A 19,352-nucleotide genomic window follows, 5' to 3' on the forward strand; every position below is an offset into this window, starting at 1 on the left:
TTCCGGGCAGCAATGTATTCGCGTGCTGATGCCCTCCATCCTGTGCAGCATCAGGTGATTGCGGAGAAGGTTGGTGGTGTTGTTGTTGGTGCTGCTGGTGTTGGGGCTGATTGTGGTGGGATTCTGAGGATCAAGGTGAGAAATTATAAACCGTGCCCATTCTTATGTAATAGATGGCAGGTGAACTTGAGATGACAGAAGCGATCTGTCAATGATGAGAGAGGTAATGAGGTCAGACTGGATGGAGACTTGTGTAAAGACTTGCAGCATGGTGAATCTGTTGTGGAAATGCAGTGAGGAAGAGCTTGTGGCTGAGGGAAGATATCTCTGTAAGGTGGGAGCTTTTACTGTACATTTGAAACTGTCAACTCAACAGCTGATTCAATGGCCACTGAACTCCCACCTCAGCTTGACAGATGTGGTCCAGGACCAGTGTGGACCCTGTGGGTGAGCTGTCAAATGCAGAAGGTGAGCTGAAATTCATTCTTAAGTGGTTCTAAACAAGCCACTAATTACCTGAATTTGGTCCCTCGGTGTGAACCCGCCGCTGCATGTCGGGCCTGCTCAGCGCTAACAGACCCGACATCGGGGAAAGGCGCATGGCGGTGGGCTCACAGTGGGTTTCCGACCCACTGGGGAAAAAAACACTTTCCCATCCGACCCGCCACCAATCGCGCCCACTGACCCCCTGGAAAATCCAGCCCTAGGTATCTGAGGTGAAATCTTGTTGAAGAACATTGAGATTTTATGTTTGCAGCTATTGAGGTTTAAGGCTGCAATGTACCAAGCCTAGTCATCCAATTTTGTTAAGCTCCAACTTAAAATTTAAAGGAAAAGTCTCACTTTTGAATGATGATCTCTTAATTGTCAAAGTGAATATTTAATTGTGACTCAGAGATGTTGTCAAGCCAATTGTAACTTGGAGTCATTAGTTAACCTGGTGACATTTATATTAAAAAAAAGACAAACCTTTCAACTAATGGCAATAGATGTTTCTTCCAGATATAAAATAAACAGGCCTTTTAACTTTAAACAGAGCACATTAAATATGGGCTCACATGGAGCTGAGAAACACCAAGCGGTGCAGGGTCCCGTATCGCAGGCCTGAATCCCATCCACTCCAAGCCTCCAAAGACAAAGTGACCCTGACTGAATAGACAGGCCCCAGTGCCTCATCCAACCCCCAGAACTTTGTAAATGATCCTCAGTGTCTGCACCGGGAAGTATTGTGTTGTCTAATATAGCGCATGCTCTGCATCAAGCCATGACATGAGTGTGTGTGTAAATTCCTGTACAAAATAATAAATAAAATTTGCTGGTTTAAATGAACATATCCTTATACACATATAAACAAAAATAATAAGGCTGGCAAAAAAAAGTGTACAGCAGTTAAGCAGACTGATTTTGAAACAATGTATTTTCACATTTCCACTTACTGAAGTGATGTAGAAGACATCAACCTGGTATCTAAGGGTTATTGTAACAGCCTCTGGAAAGAGCATGTGAAGGCAGAATAGCGAATAGTGCTATGGGATCTTTTACATCCACCCAAGAGGGCCTTGGTTTAACGTCTCATCTAAAATAATGGTACCTCTGACAGTGAAACCCTCCCTCAGTACTGCACTGAGATGTCAGCCTAGATTATGTGCTCACATCTCTGAAGTGGGACTTGAAGGCACAACCTTTTGACTCCGAGGCAAGAGTGCTACCACTGAGCCATGGCTGAAAAAATCAGCAGTACTTAATCGATTTATTGCTGGATTAGTGTGTCAAGATATTAGATTTGATTGAGGATAAATGATGCAGGTGTTGGGTCAGGTTATCACAGTAATATACTTTCTTCCAGTATTTCAGTAATTTTTGGAGCCACTTGATATGCAGTATCCTCTCATGGTGATCATTTGTGGCAGGATGGGGGTGGGGGGGGAGGTCAAATTAAAACGTGCCTCAATGAGAAAAACATTTAAATGAAAACCATCAACTATCCCAAAATTGGGATTCAACAATGAACTGCCATCCTATACTTAAGACAAAGTAAGATATGTTTAGTTTTGTTGGAGACTCAGCTTTTACACAAGTGGGCAAATACGAGTTTGGTATTTGACTGAATGGATCTGGAATACCAGAGATTTAATTTAAGAGGTTTGAGCGAAGATGGGTAAATCACATCATTCCACAAAGTTAATAGGAGATTTATAGCCTGTGAAATAGTTACAAAAATGGAGTTGCAATCCAGTGTAAATTGGATATAATGTAGGAGCCAAGTTCTGTGTCTGGACACTATTGTATCCACGCCAGATCACAAGAACAGATAATAAACTTCCCAAGGGATTTCATGTTTAGTGTTAGATTGCTGAAGCCTGTTTTGTTAAATTAGTAGTTAGGGTAAGGTTATGTGATTAAAAATTGAGCCCCTGCAAGTTTTTAGTAGTGATTAGTGCTTTGTAAAATTGAATGTTCTTCAAGCATTTTTGATTCATTTCATGTGAATAATACTTATGTTCAGCAATTTCACGAATATACATTTTATTTATTTAGAAAAAGTACCGCCAAACTGAACAAATCACCTTATGTGCTAATTTTTGCCATTCCTACTATACACTAGATGGCAGTTTTGCCATTGCCTCAAACTTTTTACACTTGTGTAGTAAAGGAAAGGCCATCACTGTTTAGTCTGTGCACGGGGTCTCTGTACGGGTGATTCAGACCCTGTGGACTTCCTGGAACATATGTTAGCAATTTAGAAGCAGACATTTATTTCTTTGTTTTACTGCTGGCTCTTTGAGAAAGTGTTGGTGCTGGATTATGAGCTGTCTGGATCATGTCAGAGGCCACAGGGATCAAGTTCATGTGACAGGCCAGACTGAGGAAGGATGAGGTTGGGGGGAGGTAAGGAAACTGACCCCTGCTTTTATTGCACAAGTCACAGCCTGTCTGTGAACCACGGCCAAAAACTTGGGCGTTCCAACTCTAATACAGCTGAACAAACAAGACACTTGCCTGCTTGGATTTTACACATTTCATCAACAGAGTTAAATGAAAGCTTTCTCTATTTTTTCCTTGAGTGATTTTTAATCCTTCATTCTTAATTCCCCTTCCTCAATCACATTCCCTTAGCCCCATCCAGACGAGGTGACCTGGAAATCCTTGGCTACTGCATGCTACAGTGGCTGTGTGGGAAGCTGCCCTGGGAGCAGAACCTGAAGGACCCCGTGGCAGTCCAACAAGCCAAAATCAAGTATGAGTTTTCTTCTAACTGTTTTATGGTTTACTGTAGCTGGTTTGAAAAAAAATCTTCAAAGCACATCAGTTCCTTTAGAATATCACGTTTCACCCCTTGTGTGTCCAAGTATTCTTTTCATTCATAATAGTAATAACTTCAAATTGTCATCATAAATATTTTAGTAATTTCAAAGTATTTGGTACTTGTGTTTTTGACAAAACTATCCAAGAATACCATTAAAGTGCACATAGATATATACACTTTGGGAGACGTTATTTAGAACTCTTAAACAGTAAATAAGTTCTTTACATTTTCAGTTTCAGGATTATGTGGCTTCATTACATTCAAATAAACGTACCAAATTAAGAATAAGTTTATTAAGGGATAAAGAAAGGATGTGTTTTATTTTCATGTTCCATATATTTGATATTTAAGACTGGAAATGTTTCAAAATGTCTCCTTTGTTGGTGTGTATAAAAATGTTTTGGAAGGTATAAATTGAATTAAAATTGAAGTTAACTAATTAGAAACAGATACTTGAACATTAACCAGAGAAACTAAATCCTAAAAGCAATAAAATAAAATTTGTTGTAAATAGCATAGAAATATCAAAGCATTTGGTATTACTATAATTGTTTGACAAAGCTACCCAAGAATACCATTAAAGCACACGGAAGTAAATGCATTAGTTAGTGGAGTTGGGAAGATCTGAAGCAGATCACGAAGGAAAAGATGCAACGTGAAATAAGAAAAAAGAAACAATGTAGGCGATGAAGGGGGGGGCAATAAAATAATGTTTCTGAAAGCTAGGGAAAAGATTTATCTTTCAGATCACTAGAAAGTAACTCAACCCTCCCTAGATGAAAACTCAGATCTGGTATAAGATACATAGTATATTGTAATCAGCAAATATAAACTCCATATCCAAAGTGTTAAAATTACATTGTGGTGTTAAGCTGATGTGCATGTAATAATTTATTATTTAATGAAGACTACCAAATCCAGGGATAGTTGTTAAAATATTTATAGTAATATATACGAGGGATATGCAAATTCTTCCCAAGTTTAACATTAATTCCTGCTGTTAATGCAGGTAATTACTGATAGTATTTTGATAAAACATTTTAATAGCAAGAAAAACATAACTTAGGCCACGATTTTATTAATGGAGGCGGGTTGAGTGCGGGTCAGCTGGTTTCCGGCTTCCAGTCCCGCCCCCAGCTGCTTCCGTTCCACAGACATGATTTTGCCTTGATTGACCTTGTTAAGACCGGGCTGCGGGCTTGCCAGCCAATTAACAGGAAGCAGGTCAGATGATGTCATTTGATGATGCATCACCTGCCGGTTTCCTTAAAGGGACCACGCACAATTTTATTTTGACAGTTAATTTCTCAGTGTTTGACAGCATTGAGGTGCTGAAAACACTGACAATCACTGCACAAAGGTGATCTCTTGCACCCAGGCTTTCCAATGACTCCCTCCATAGGCTGGACTAGATGGCAGTTGCAGGTGAGGTGACAGAAGCGATCTGTCACTGGTGAGAGAGGTTCTCCCAATGAGGTGACCCTGGACATGGATTTAAAAACTTGTAACCTAAAGAAATCTGTAAATGTATTAAAAATGCAGTACCCAACATTTTCTTTCCTCTGAGACTCACCATGTGCAACATTGGATCCTTCACAACACTTCTGCAGCTGTCATCAACCCAGAAACATTACAGCAGACTCACAACACGCCACACTTACCTGGCGTGGTGTCCGGACGTTGGGAAACCCGACCCAGAAGTGGCAAAATCCAAAAATAGGCTGGCAAGTACCTGTTAATAGGCAAGTAATAGCCTTTAATCCGTTTCCCGCCGCTAGGTGTCGGGTCCATTCGCAAATTGGGGACCCGACACTTGGGAAAGCTGTTTGGAGACGGGTTGACGGTGGGGTCGGAACTCGCCGTCAATCAAAAAGATTTTAACCTATGACCCGCCTCCAAGCGCTGGTAAAATCGCGGCCTTAATTTCTGTTGAGATGAAAATTGTCTGAGCATTTGTATAATTTTTTGCTTTTATCCTTAATAAAAAATTGAATGTCCGGAGAGATAGATAGATAAATAGAGAAAGGGCTGAAATTAAAATAGTAAATTGGACATGTTTTCTCAGTGTTCTGAGAGTTTGTAGCTATCAATTCTTTGGTGTCAGAAAGTATTCCATCGGCTTACTATCATTGTTCGCTATTCTTATTTCAGACTTATGGAAAACCTTCCTACCTCTGTGCATCGGTGTTTTCCCTCTGGATCTGAAAACAGTAAGTGTTTTTATGTAAAAATACACTGGTAGATTTCTAGGAACTATGAAATGGCAGTCTTCAATAGTCTGTCCCAATTTAGACAGGAGCTTGTTTTTGAGCCTCCAATAAAATGACAACCTCATCTTTTGCTCATTAAACAAAAGGATTTCCACTGTCCTCTGTTTATAACCTATTACCAGATAAATCATATCATTCATTGTGGAGAAAGTTGCACAATTAGCATTTTGAATGCAACTCTATTGATTTTTTTAAAAAGTAAGCATGCTAAATGGATTTTAGGTAAAAAGGATGACTTAATTAACTTGAATGGTTGCAGAGAATAAGCAACATTATTTCCCCTTCCATTTCTTCATTACAAGTTAGCTGTAGATTTTTATACAATATAACTGTTATTAATCCTTATGAGATTTGCTTGGCAGAGGGCTCCTTGTATATAAACCCTGGTACCAGTCATGAAAAGCTGAAATAAAACCTGTTCCAAAATTAACAAGTATGTTTACTTTTAAATATGTTTAATTTCCTCATATGTCAAATACTTGTGAGGGAGAGGGGAGTAAAGGATTAGGGAAATGGACAGATAACCAATCCTTGGCCTTCCATGTTGTACCGTAGGAAATATGCAAGAGTGGCCCTGGTCAACTAATTCTTACAATTCTGTATTTTTATGTAGAGGAAGTGCTTCTCCCTAACAGGCAGACTAAGAGAAAACATTTCCAATGTGGGAAATCATAGGGGAGACCCCACTTTTCAGCATTGTACACATTTACAGTACAATACAGGGCACCTTATTTGTTTTACTTTAGCTCAGAGGATTGAACAGACCACATCATTTAAAAGGTATTGTTTTTGACTTTGACCATCAGACAACAGCGACTTATAGAGTCATAATGGCACAGAAGGAGGCCATTCGGCCCATCGAGTCCATGCGGGCTCTCTGTAGAGCAACCCAGTCAGTCCCATTCCCCCACTCTATCCCCGTAGCCCTGCAAGTTTATTTCCCTCAAGTGCCTAGCCAGTCTCCCCTTGAAAACATTGAGTGTCTCCGCTTCCACCACTTACGTCGGCAGCAAATTCCAAGTCATCACCACTCGCTGCGTAAAAAAGTTTTTCCTCACGTCCCCCCTGTATTTCTTGCTCAAAACCTTAAATCTGTGTCCCCTAGTCCTTGTACCATCAACTAGTGGGAACAGCCTTTCCCCGTCTAGCCTATCCAAACCCATCATAATCTTGTACACCTCTATCAAATCACCCCTCAACCTTCTTTGCTCGAATGAAAACAAATCCAGCTTCTCCAACCTGTCCTTGTAGCTAAGATCCCCCAGCCCCAGAACCATTCTGGTAAATCTCCTCTGCACCCTCTCGAGGGCCTTCACATCCTTCCTAAAGTGTGGTGACCAGAACTGGATGCAATACTCTTTACTATTTTAAACTATTATGAAATTGTGTGTATTCTAATTACTGTTACGTATCTATGAACAGAGGTGGCTGTGATGTTTTTGCCACAGTTAGTGCATTATATGGAATAGCAATGGACCAAATAGATAACCTCTTATTTTGTTTCATTGCCAGACTTACGAATTCCTCTGCTTACTATGTATAGCAAGATTATAAATGCAATTGTAAAGATTTCCTCTATTTGATATTTGTAGCAAAATCATAAACAGGTTCTTTCTGAAAGATTGTGATGATCTCACTTGAATTGTTGAACAGAGGAAATGGTCACAGCTGTGTTTACAATGTTACTTTGCGTAACGATGAGAAAGAAAGAAAAAAGACCTTGGCATTTATATAGCGCCATTCATGACCTCAAGACCTCCCAAAACGCTTTACAGCCAATGAAGTACTTTTGAAGTGTAGTCATTGTTGTAATGTAGGAAACGCGGCAGCCAATTTGCGCGCAGCAAGGTCTCACAAACAGCGATGAGATAATGACCAGATAATCTTTTTTTGTTCTGTTGGTTGAGGGAAAATATTGGCCAGAAGACTGGGGAGAAGTCCCCTGCTCTTCTTCAAAATAATGCCATGGGATATTTTACGTCCACCCAAGAACGTAGACAGTGCCTCGGTTTAATGTCTCAACCAAGAGATGACACATCCGACAGTGCAAGACTCACTCAGCACTGCACTAGAATGTCAGCCGAGATTATGTGCTCCAGTCTCTGGAGTTGGACTTGAACCCACAATCTTTTGACTCAGTGGTGAGTGTGCAACCACTGAACCAAGGCTGACACCATGCTAAGAGAATAACTCTTCCTAGAATTCTTTCCCAGAATATAGTTTTTCACAATTGAAAAAATGACAAATAACAGACTGGCCCTGATTAACCTCAGGAAATCCACTCTCAGAATCACTAAAGATTTCTGTGGCACTAAGTGAGCTATACAGGCCTGCACGGTTTCATTGGCTGAGCTATTCCAAGCTTGAATAGGCTTCTTGATCACGTTCATTGTTTTTGCTGTATTTCAGCTTTAGAAAAACATCATCTAACTTTGCAAGCCAAATTATAATGCACGTTCTTCATTCAGCATTTTATTTTATTCGTTCTGGGATTTTTAAAGCACCAAAAGAAATGCCTGGCATGCAAAGAAAAGTTTAATGACATCATCTATACCAGCGCCAACACATGTGTTATTTCTGCTCCTCATTAAGGCAGACGCCACACCTGTCATTAGTTCAATTTTCCTCAGCTTCAAAATTGAGTTTGTTGCTCCTATCACCATTAACTTCATCAGTTCTTGGATCCAGCAAGAAGTAGGCAGTGTAGGCTTTCTCCTTTAGGTAGTTTGTTGAGTTTTTCATAACATTGTACTTGGCTTGCCCTCTTCATGCATGCCATGATTCAAAGGAGGAAAGATATGATGCAAAATAAATAGTGAAACCCCCTTTCCTCATATTTCAAATCCATTTTTGCATGGATAGTATGGCTTCCTCAATCCCCGTGAAGGGTTTCAAGCACTGCAGAAATTGTAATAGCCATTCTCAATGACAGATGGGCATGCAAAGTTAATAAAAGATCTTTTGCCAGATCAAAATACCAATCGCTGCATTACCTGCTTTCACAATGTCCCTGGAAGAACAGAGCATTCCACTTCTCCTGCATGAAGTATGATGTCCCAGAAAAATGCAAAGAGCTCAAGATAAATGGGTCCTGCAAAGAAAGGACGCTAATCTGGAGGTTTCTGACACTAATTCCTCAACAGAGGCATCTTATTGGCATCAGTAACTCTTTGGTATTTATGAGTACTGAAGACCAACAAAAAGACTGGACTTGGAGATCTAATTAGCACCACCTGGTACAGGCACTAAAACTGGTATTGCCAGCCAGTCTTAAGTTAACTGTTCCTGACACTGGCCCCAAGTTGGCACCTGTCTCACACCAATGCTGCATGTCACTGTTGCTTTGTCGGCAATGTTGGATGTTAGAGACTTACCAACACCAATCGTACTGATGATTCATTGATAATAATGAGATTTTGGTGCATTCCTGTGTCAGTCAAGATCATTGTGCTGAGCCTGACATCCACCAGGTGACCAGATTCCCACAGGACCACCTGAAACATATTGGCCAGTATTTTCCGATGTCGGAAATGCCGGTTTCAGGCATGCGAAGCGCATGCGCTGCAAACTGGCATTTCTGATCTGTCAAGAGTGCTCTTGACAGATCCTCCGCCTGCCCAGGAGAAGGGCCTCTGCGGGGGTGGGGGGGGGGGGGGAGAGTTCCGCTTTCTGCAGAACCTCCGCCCACAGAAAACCCTTAGAAATCTTTCACCCTGAGTTGAAAAAAACTGGAAAAAAAAAAAGTTTCACTCATTTATAATTTAAAAATACTTTAAAAAAAGGTAAGTTTATTTTTAGCCCCGTAAAAAACTTTAATTATTTTTTTCAAAAAATTAAATTTTTGTTTAAAATATTTAATTTATTGTAATTTTAACTCATTTTAAAAATGTGATGGTTTTTTAAAAAATTGATTTAATGTTTGGGGTGATCTCCATTCATATATTTGACAGGTCTATCTGTCAAAAGTATGAAGGGAAATTCCCTTCTATTGGCTGGCCTGGCCCACGTGATCCCAGGGACGCTTGCGAATTGCATGTGCCCCTGGGATATGTGGGCCCTGCACATTTCGACTTTGGAGAGGCCCAGGAGTGGAAGTGTCCGGACCTCGGGAGCCCTCAGGTAAGTTCGTAGATTTTTTTCCGATAGGAGGCATTCTCACGCAGGAAGCCTCCTATCGGAAATTACGGGCCGATATACCAGTAGGTGTAAAAAAATTTTAGTGACAATATAGTCCCCCACTCCTGGGGGAAGTTCAGCAAGCATGCACGATTGTACATCCCGAGCCTCCTGCCCTGTGATACAATGGTCCCCCTCAGCTCTGAGGAACTGTAGACCATGGACATAAGATGATGAGGGGGAGAATGGAAGGAGCTTACTAACACTTCACCTGCTGGCTTCCTTGAGTACTGAAACATCATTATTGCTGAATTTCTTCAGCATTTTCCTCACCCAAAAATATTTAGGCTCAGTGGTGTCCCCGGCTCCCATATCAGATCTCCTCCAGAAAAGGAACCGATCCCAGCAAGTCCATATTGACTCAGTGGAGGCATAACTATTCACAATCTGGGTGAATCCATTAGACAAATGCCTTCTCCTGTGTCAGACTTGCCTGGAGTTACTGTGTCCAACTGAAAAATTGGAAGAGAATCCGACGAAGCCTTCCTATGTGAGTGTCCAAGCTTTAGAAGTAACAGCTCCAGACACTCTGGAGGAATTTTAACGTGACGACGCACTTAGAGTGAGGGCCCGGTAGCGCATGGGAACCTGTAAGTAACTGCAGTGCGTCTGTCAATGGCTTTTTAACACAGCCACTGCATTTGCATCTGACTTCCGGGTATCCCGACCAATTAGTGCGAGCGGGCGTGATAACGACACGCTTGAGTCTATTTCAGCAGAATTATTTAAAGGGACTCTGCAAAGATGACAGCTGAAGGATTGTGGCAGTGGGGGAACAGAGGAAGCACCTGCAGTAATGGATTCCCAACGTGTCAATGCTGTGCCTCGGTTCACAGATGCCTCCCTAGACCTGATGCTGCGGTCTGTAAGGGCTTGCGGGGAGATATCCTTCTCTGCCGACAGGAGAAAGAAGCCAGCCTCAGAGACCAAGAAGGTGTGGCTGGAGATTGCTCAGGAGGTGAGCAGCAGGAGTGTCGTGCCACGCTCCTGGATGCAGTACTGGAAGCGATTTAATGACCTAATGAGGGCAGGAAAGGTGAGTACAATGGCACATTCAACTACATCCTGATTTGTGAATCACCCCAACCCCTCACTCTGCCTTCCCAAGTCTACTCCTCACACCAACTTACCTTGCAGGTGCACCCATCCCTCTCTGTCTATGCACTTCCTCACATCCCAATCTGACCATCCACCACTGACACTTACCCTCATCTTAATGCAATGTCACGCCTCTCTCATAGTCACCATCCATCCGTTCGACACATTCCATTACTCTCACTCATAGATCTCTTCTTTCCCTCCTTGCAGGAGAAGAAAGCACAGAACACCAGGGAGAGGCAGAGAACCGGAGGTGGCCCTCCAGCCATCTCGACACTGGCAGCTGCAGAGGAGGAGGTGCTGGAGATAAGCTGAGTCTCGGCGTGCCTGGCCATCAGAGATGGAGAAATGGGGGCCTCCCAGCTACCTGGTGACTGAATTAAATATCACACAGCCACATGGCATACAACATTCACTCATGTTGACTTGATGTCAGCAGCCAGTGAAATATGATCATGTGCATATGTTCTCTTAAAACATTCTTATTGTGACAGTTCTAATTCATTTCTTTAATCTCCCACATGCCCATCAAGCTTCCCGCAGGAGGATAACGATGACTCCTCAAAGGGGGTCACACACTCTGAGGGTGCACCATCACAGAAGTCATGCAGACCATGCACCAGCTCAGATACACACACTTCGGTAAGACAGTTAGTTGGGTTTTCACCTGGTGTCTCACACATCACAAGTGAGCAAGAGCAGATGGTGGAGTCAGGGATAGCAGCGGAGAGTCCGCGTCTGAGGGCGCTGGACGCAGATGCTGAATCTCGGGCCGTCGATGAAGAAGATAATTCTGGAGCGGCAGCAAAAAATGTGTGAGGTACTGGCAGGCTTTCCAGCCGAACTGCGCGCTTGCAGAAAGATTGAAGGAGTCTGTCTCAAGCATGAGTGCAATGATGTTGCAGGCCTTTGCGATGATGTGTTCATCCATGGAATGAGTGCATGGAGCACCAACTGTGGCAGTCAAACAAGTGCATGCTGGCCCTCACCAATGGCTTGCACACTCTGAATGCCACCTTAAATAGGATTGATGAAACCCTAAACTTGACCATTTAGAGCCTCACTGATGTGCAGCAAAGTGCTCTCCAGCTCACTGCTAGCAGGGAAGTGCTGGTGGGCCATGAGAGTGAAAATGGAGAAAGGGGTCATGGAAGTGGGGACTCTGCTCAAAGTGCTCCCACTTCTTACCCATTGCCCCCCCTCTCAGCTAGTACCTGACATGCTGCCTCATGTCCCGATGGCTGAGTCTGCCCCTGCACAGGTGCAGGTGGAGCAGTGTTTAGCGGGGCCATCACGGGCTCCAAAACCTAGAGGATGTCGGCCAAGAGCATCTTGGCAGTCAGAGCAGGGATCTGAGCATCCTGCCTCTATCTCTGCTGAAGCCACAGGGGTTGCACCACATAGAAGTAGAAGAAAAAGGAAGAGCAAAGATTTGTAGATGCACAAGGGTATGCACATGGGTGTGTTACACAAGATTAGATTGTTAATTTCTGTTTAATTTTTGAGCCACATAAAAATTATTTCTTTGCACCACTTTCCCATCTTGCCCAATTTTGCTTGCTGCCGAGCGAGTGGCCTTCTCACTTGTGATGAATGCTAAGACAAGACTGTCTGTGAAAGGGATGTTTTGTTGATTGCAGGACTGCTTTGTGTTTTTTTAGGGGGAGGGGGGCGGGGCAAGTGGGTTCAGCATGTGGCTGCCAGATGGGTGCACTGGTGTAACCTAACTAAATCTTGCCACTATGAGGCTATCCCGAGCATCCCAGGCAGCAACGTGTGCCGCTGCTGGTGCCATGGCCACATCAGGTTCCTTCTCCTCCTCCTCCTGTTCCTCTGAAGAGGCACTGCACTCTGCGCCTTGCTCCTCCTGCAGCTCCAATCCTCATTGCTGCGCAACATTGTGCAGAGCGCAGCACACCACGATCATTCTGGAGACCCTGGTTGGTGTGTATTGAAGGGTGCCTTCAGATCTTTCGAGACACCTGAAGCGCATCTTCAGCATCCCGATTGCTTGCTCAATGACACATAGAAACATAGAAGATAGGAGCAGGAACGCACATCATTGACCCAAACATAGAATTACATTGAGTCTACAGCACAGAAACAGGCCATTCAACCCAACTGGTCTATACCGGCATTTATGCTCCACACGAGCCACATCCCACCCCTCTTCATCTAACCCTATCAACATCTCCTTCTATTCCTTTCTCTCTCATGTGCTTATCTAGCTTCCCCTTAAAGAGTAGTTGAGGTTAATGTTGGCCCTCTCTGGAACCAAAAGGAGGCTACGCTCCATGAAGTTGATTCCAGGACATGGCACTGGGTTGTGTTCCACAAGTTAGATTGGTTATGCTTGCTGTCAGATCTTGGGGGGCCACACTAACAGCTGTTGCAACTTCCTTTGATAGGAATGGTATTTTTGGGGGCTATTTGGAACCTTAGTGGCTTCATTTAAAAAGCATGTATAAAATACTCAAATCATGGCAAGTATGGCCTTCAAGGAGAGAGCCAGCGCCAGGTTATCCAATAGACAGACCCTGATAGCTTCTTTGGTCGCAGTCGCCCTTTCATTTATCACCAAGGGCTCAAAGAACGCTATTGTTGGGGTTGACATCTACACCTAGGGTTCCACCAAACATGGACCAAAGTTGCATTCTACAATTTCCTTTCCACAAGAGACCAAAGTGGGTGGCCACCTTTTTGTTTCACAGGAACCAGTTTAAATATTGGTGTGTGAAATGAAGAGGAGCCTGTCAAAGTAAGTAGTCCAGCTTTCAAATGTTTTGTAAAAGTGTTTGTGAATCCCATTAGATGTATTGTAGGCTAATAAATCTATATTTTGATCAATTATGTGTGGCCATAAAATGTGGTCAAGGGGTAAAATGAAAATAATAATTCCAGCTCCATTGAAGAATCTAACTGTAGCTAATCCAACAGCTCTTACATACTTTATATTGTATAACATGCTGCAAAGAAAATCAAACATTTGAAGGTCTATATATTGAACAGGCTATGAGCAACACCAGTGGTGCACTCTGGTTCAAATGGAGTGCTGAAAAAGTTATAACCTGCATTGTTGAACTGCTAAAAATTGTAAGTAAGTGCCTTTGGAATGCAAAAATTGTGAAAAATAGCATTGTTACAAGTACAGAAGACAGAATAAGGCCACATAGATTGATAATAGTGATAACATCATTTTGTTCAAGGATTATGGTCATTACTGGCCCTGAGGTGCTCATTACCATCCCTTGCTTCACTTGGTCTAGTAATGAGTACCTCAGGGCCAGTTATGCCCGCACAAGATGATGATATTGCTATATTATTGTTAAGGAGCAACTCTATTTTAATTATAATCACAGTGATCTGAAAGGTCACTTACTATTATGATCAGTTTTTTTGTGTGTCCGGCTGAGAAATGGCCACAATGGCAGGGAATGAGAAAAGATACATGGTTGCAACAAGACGTTGTGGTCCTGTTACAAGCAACACTGAATGTTTTGGTATCTAACAGAATGGTTTTCTGAAAGCATTTGCTGTGGTCAGCAGAAAGCTTTACTTGCAAGCACTTACTGTACAGGACATAGCCAATCAAAAATAATGGAGAAACTATTGCAAAATAAATTGATTTAAAAAAAAAAGCACCTTAACTTCTGATAAAGACAAACTATACAGATACAAAGGAAACAAATTCACGGCTGCATTAGGTTAAAAGAACTGTGATGTTTCTATACTGTGTGTTTTAAAAAAAATATTTTAAAAGATTTTTTTCCATGTGTTCTATTTTTCAAATTTACGATGCTGTGGATTTTCAGCTTTGACATTTGGCAGCATCAGGTCCAGGCCACTTGCAAATCCCTTGCTCACAATTTAGAATATATAGGCAGAACAGAGCCATGATTTCTGTAAATTAGAGGCAGGTGCAAAGATTTAGGAGCCCTGTCCCCTGTTAGTTTCAACCCCTGTGATCAATTACGTGTATGTTTAATATCTTTGTTACTGCACGGAATCAGATGTTATGCTGCAGTCTCAAGCTGACTGGTCTTATTTATTTAAGTCTCTAAGGTGTAGAGATTCCCTTTTGCATTGCATCACTAAATATGGTAAGGTTACTTGCATTTAGTTTATTCTTGGTTGGTATAAATATAAAGGCTGTTTTATGCATTTCAGTGTCTGAAATCCTCTTGATAATGACAAAATGATATAAACTCATGTGATAGAAAACATATTGCTGTGCATCAGTCTGGCAGTAAAATTCACTATCGGAATAAAAGGATAGTCCTAATTATTACATGCAAACATGTAATCAGCTGTTTCAGTTTGGTTGCTAGATGTTTTGTCTAATTTGTATCCTTGAATGGTTTTGCAGGCGAAATAGTCAACTATTTGTCTTATGTGAGCTCTCTGAAGTATGAAGAAAGGCCACAGTATCAGAAACTGCACAACATCTTGTTAAACAGCCTGGAAGCCAGCCGATTTAAGTACTTGGATCTCAGTGGATTAGAGTACATGGGTTCTTTGCTTTTGTCTGTTCCTGAAAATATTAAGAAAGTACCTGCAATTCGCTCATTACAAAATGTAAGCACCTACATTTTATTTCAGTTTCCTATGCTGGTAGGATGAAGAGTTAATGGATGGATTTTTCTGATGTATTTTGCCACAGTTTATATACAGTAGTATTTTATACTGATTATGATACAGCACATCGTGTGCCTACACATTGTGCCACAGAGTAGCAGGGTAAGCGTTTTTTCCCACTATGATGTCCCCAAATATTTAGTTCCCAATCTTGGTGAGGACCATAAGTAGAAGTGGGAGGTTTCCCTCGGAAAATTGGAAGGGGAGATGGCCAATATAATAAGTTTCTTAGAGAGTTTGGCACAGAACCGTATTTGCAAAGGATTGGGAATTAGTTTTCTATCTTAATCAATGAGTGACAAGGGGCACCTAAAGAACATGAGCTTTGAAATTACATCATGGGATACTAATGTAAGGACCATTAACATAGTCATCTGTAATTCCTTTCTCTGCTATTATAGCCATGGTGTTAACCCATTTATTTTAAACTTACACTTGTATAGCACCTTTAATGTAGTGAAACCTCTCAAAGCTTCACAAAGTAATAGAACAGCTGGAAATTTGGGGGAGGCGATCAGAGTTAAGTTTTGAAAAAGCTTTTCAAGGTGCTTGTGCCATATGGATTTGGCCCCTTGCTCAAAGGTTGGACGCCACTACTCCTGTGGAAAACATTTTGAAATGTTCTAGAAACAATCTGTTGTATTTAATGGGTACTTCACCAACTTTAAAGAGGATGTTTCACTGTTGATACAATTTTAAAAAGTACCAGTTAAAAAGAATTCTAATTAACTTGGAAATTCTTTTCAATGTTTTTCTATAATTTCTATATTAAAGAATTATTTAAATGGTGCGTGCTGATATGGAGGGAAGGAACGGAATGTATACATCCGCGGACACATTCTCTCACTCGCTCACATTTATCCATCCTCTCACTCACTCGGTCTCATTTATCTTCCCACTCACTCACTCTCTTGCTCATTTATTTATTCACTCACTCACTCTCATTTATTGGGACAGGAATTCCTGTCCCAACGCGTGAGTACGGTCGGGGTACTCACGCGTCTGGCCGGAGGAAATGCCGGTTTTCAGCATGCACAGCGCATGCGGGGAAAACCGGCATTTCCTGTCCTCTGAACGAAGGGGTTCAGAGGCAGAACGCGCGCGACTGCACAGGCAGCGCGTGCGCAGTAAAATTCCTTTTTTTTTCAAAGTTGCGCGTGTGTAAAGGCCTCCGGTCTTTACGCGTGGAAAAACAAGACGTAAGTATTTAGTTTTTCAGGTAAATGGGCTTTTAGTACAATGTAGAATTTTTTTTCCCACAGGTTTGTTATTTTTAAAGAATTTACAGGATGGTAAGTTTAGTTTTAGACCCTATTTTTAAAAAATTTATTTTTTTCAAAAAATTGATTAATTGTTTAAAACATTTTTTAAAACTTATTTATAGTTATTATAATCAGTGGGATGTTTTTTTAAATTTTATTTAAAGTTAAAGTAGTGTTTTGGCAGCCCATACTTTTCATGAGTTTGACAGCTCTTACTGTCAAGCTCATGAATGAGTTTCCCCTCCCCTGATTGGCTGCACAGTGATCACCTGATCCCAGCCGGCACATCACACTAACTACGCCACTGGATCAGGTTAGCACAGCGCGCCGACATCTGAACCGGGCCAGTGACAGGAAATGCAAGCAGGCCCGGGCTTCAGATGTCAGCGCGCAGGGTGGATGCAGATCGGGGGCTTGCACGCGCGGCAAGCCCCCGATCTAATTTCAGAGCCATTCACTCACTCACATTCTCATTTACCTTCCCTCTCACTCTCTCTCATTCTCATTTACCCTCCCTCTCGCTCGCTCACACATGCACGCACAAAACACACACCTGTCTGAAGCTGCAGCACTCTGGGTTAATGATGGTATCAACTGATGTTAATTGAGCTCCAGCACACTGTCAGAATCATTAAGTACTCTGCAGTAGTACTGCTGATCATGTCATCGGGATTAAATTCTTAAACAATTACAGTCAAAAAAATTAACAGAAATAGACAAGGAAATGTAAACCGGCATTCAAGCAATTGTAATCCTACATAACAGTTTGCTTTTTAAAAGGTGCCCTGATTCTAAGACTTATTCCTTGTCCTTATTAAGGAAACAAGGCTATATATGATCCAGTATCTAGAAATCAACCGTAGATGGTGGAAAACCTAGACGTAGGGAACATGTGAACACGAGTAATCATAACAAAGAATATAGCAGGTTCAGAAAAGCTGAGTTTAGGGTGATGAGGGTCAAATAAGTGGAAAATGCTCAATAAAAATTAAATGGTTTTTATGGCTATATCATGAAGGGTGCAGATTAAGTATATATCATATAGATGTAGAAGATTACTATCAAATCCTGGGACGATGTGGTTAAATGAGGAAGTTTAAAATAGCAGCATAAAAACAACTTGATGTATGGAAGTAGGAAGTTTGATTAGTATGAAAGCAAAAAGAGAAAAAGTGAGAGGCGTAGTGTTTCCACTCATTTACTTAAACTGTAACCTAACGAGCGCATTTTGGGTGCAATTTCCCGATTGTGCCCAAAGCAGAAACTCTACCCCAGAAAATTAAAAATGAAATTTCAAGTATATACTTGAGGGATAAAAAAGATATCTGGGGATGTATTTATAGCAAGCAAAACTTTAAAGAACAAAGGTGCAAGTCCCTTTTTATAATAAAGCTATGGTACAGAAAAGGAAAACAATATATTTGAAATTTTTGAATTTTTTTAATAACTGGTTTTACCACAGAAAATGTGATATCCCTCAAACTATCAAAAGGGTTATGGAATGCATCTAAATTCAAAGAAAATTTAGATTTGTTATTTAAAACTAGAACGCCTTATGTTTCCCAATTCCTCAGGCAATAAATGTGGTGTGGTACTGGACTATACAGATCAGAGAGGTTCCAAGTTTAATCCCATGGAAAATTTAGTGAGGATTCCTTTTCCTATCCAATAACTTGTGCTGATGAGTGTGCATAAAGGAAGACAGGATCAGGTTTAGCTATGATAGCAAATACCTCATTGGCATTCACTATCTAGGCACACATGAAAGGTGAGATACCAGAGGGCTTCTGCCAGCCATGGAACCATACCTCTTATGATTTAGAATAGGAAAAAAAGTGTATGTGTGGGGAAAACTGGAGTGCTTAATATTCTTAAGGAAAGTGCTCAGATACAATGGACCTAAGAACACTAGAAGAACCAAGGCTCAAAGTAGGGGAACTATGCCTGAATTATTTTCTTGCGGCTCATTAAATTGATGGCTAATACCAGAAGATTGGATAATATTCCAATTTTTAAAGTCAAAACCATGATCCTGGGAATTAGAGGCCTATTATGTGATATTTACAGCAGCAAAGACATTGGAGTCGATTACAAGTCGATCAATTCAGTGCATTTAACAAGAGAAAAGACAATAATTCCAAGCCAGCATGGGTTTATGAAAAGTTGTACCGAACAAATTTATTAGAATTCTTTGAGAATCTAACCAAAATGGTGGATAAGGGTAATGCGGTTGATATTATACATGTAGATTTTCAGCAGCTGTTTGACAAAGTACCTCAAAAGAAACTTGTATATAAAGTGAATGCTCTTGGGATAAAGGGGGATGTTGTAAATTGGATAATAAATTGGCTAAATAACCAGAAACAAAGGGTAATGATCAATGGGGCTGGCTCTAATTGGATAGCTATGACTGGCTGAGTAACTCAGAGATCAGTCCTAGGGCCTCTGCTGTTAACAATATCCAGTACTTATAAATGATCTTGCTGAAAGAATTAAAATGAGAATGTACAAGTTTGCAGATGGTACCAAGGTATGTGGAAAAGCAGGATGGTCAAGCAGAAGAGATTCTGAAAAAGCTAGCAAGATTTAGGAACAGGCCAGATG

The 19,352-nt window shown here is 41.3% G+C and overlaps 1 protein-coding gene across 5 annotated transcripts in view; it reads left to right on the forward strand.

Moving 5' to 3' along the window:
• The window catches only part of LOC147121227 (serine/threonine-protein kinase VRK1-like), a 336,605-nt gene that overhangs the window by 292,706 nt on the left and 24,547 nt on the right, over window positions 1-19,352 (forward strand). For all 5 annotated transcript variants that reach the window (XM_085981413.1, XM_085981409.1, XM_085981411.1 and 2 more), the window contains 3 exons: window positions 3,118-3,238; window positions 5,459-5,517; window positions 15,218-15,426. In XM_085981413.1, coding sequence (XP_085837539.1) covers window positions 3,118-3,238; window positions 5,459-5,517; window positions 15,218-15,426 — 389 coding nt within the window. The remainder of the gene's footprint in view (window positions 1-3,117; window positions 3,239-5,458; window positions 5,518-15,217; window positions 15,427-19,352) is intronic.

The sequence above is a fragment of the Somniosus microcephalus genome, chromosome 3 (genome assembly GCF_052327205.1).
Source record: "Somniosus microcephalus isolate GS21.2 chromosome 3, FLI_Smic_1.0, whole genome shotgun sequence".
NCBI classification, from domain to species: Eukaryota; Metazoa; Chordata; class Chondrichthyes; order Squaliformes; family Somniosidae; genus Somniosus; species Somniosus microcephalus.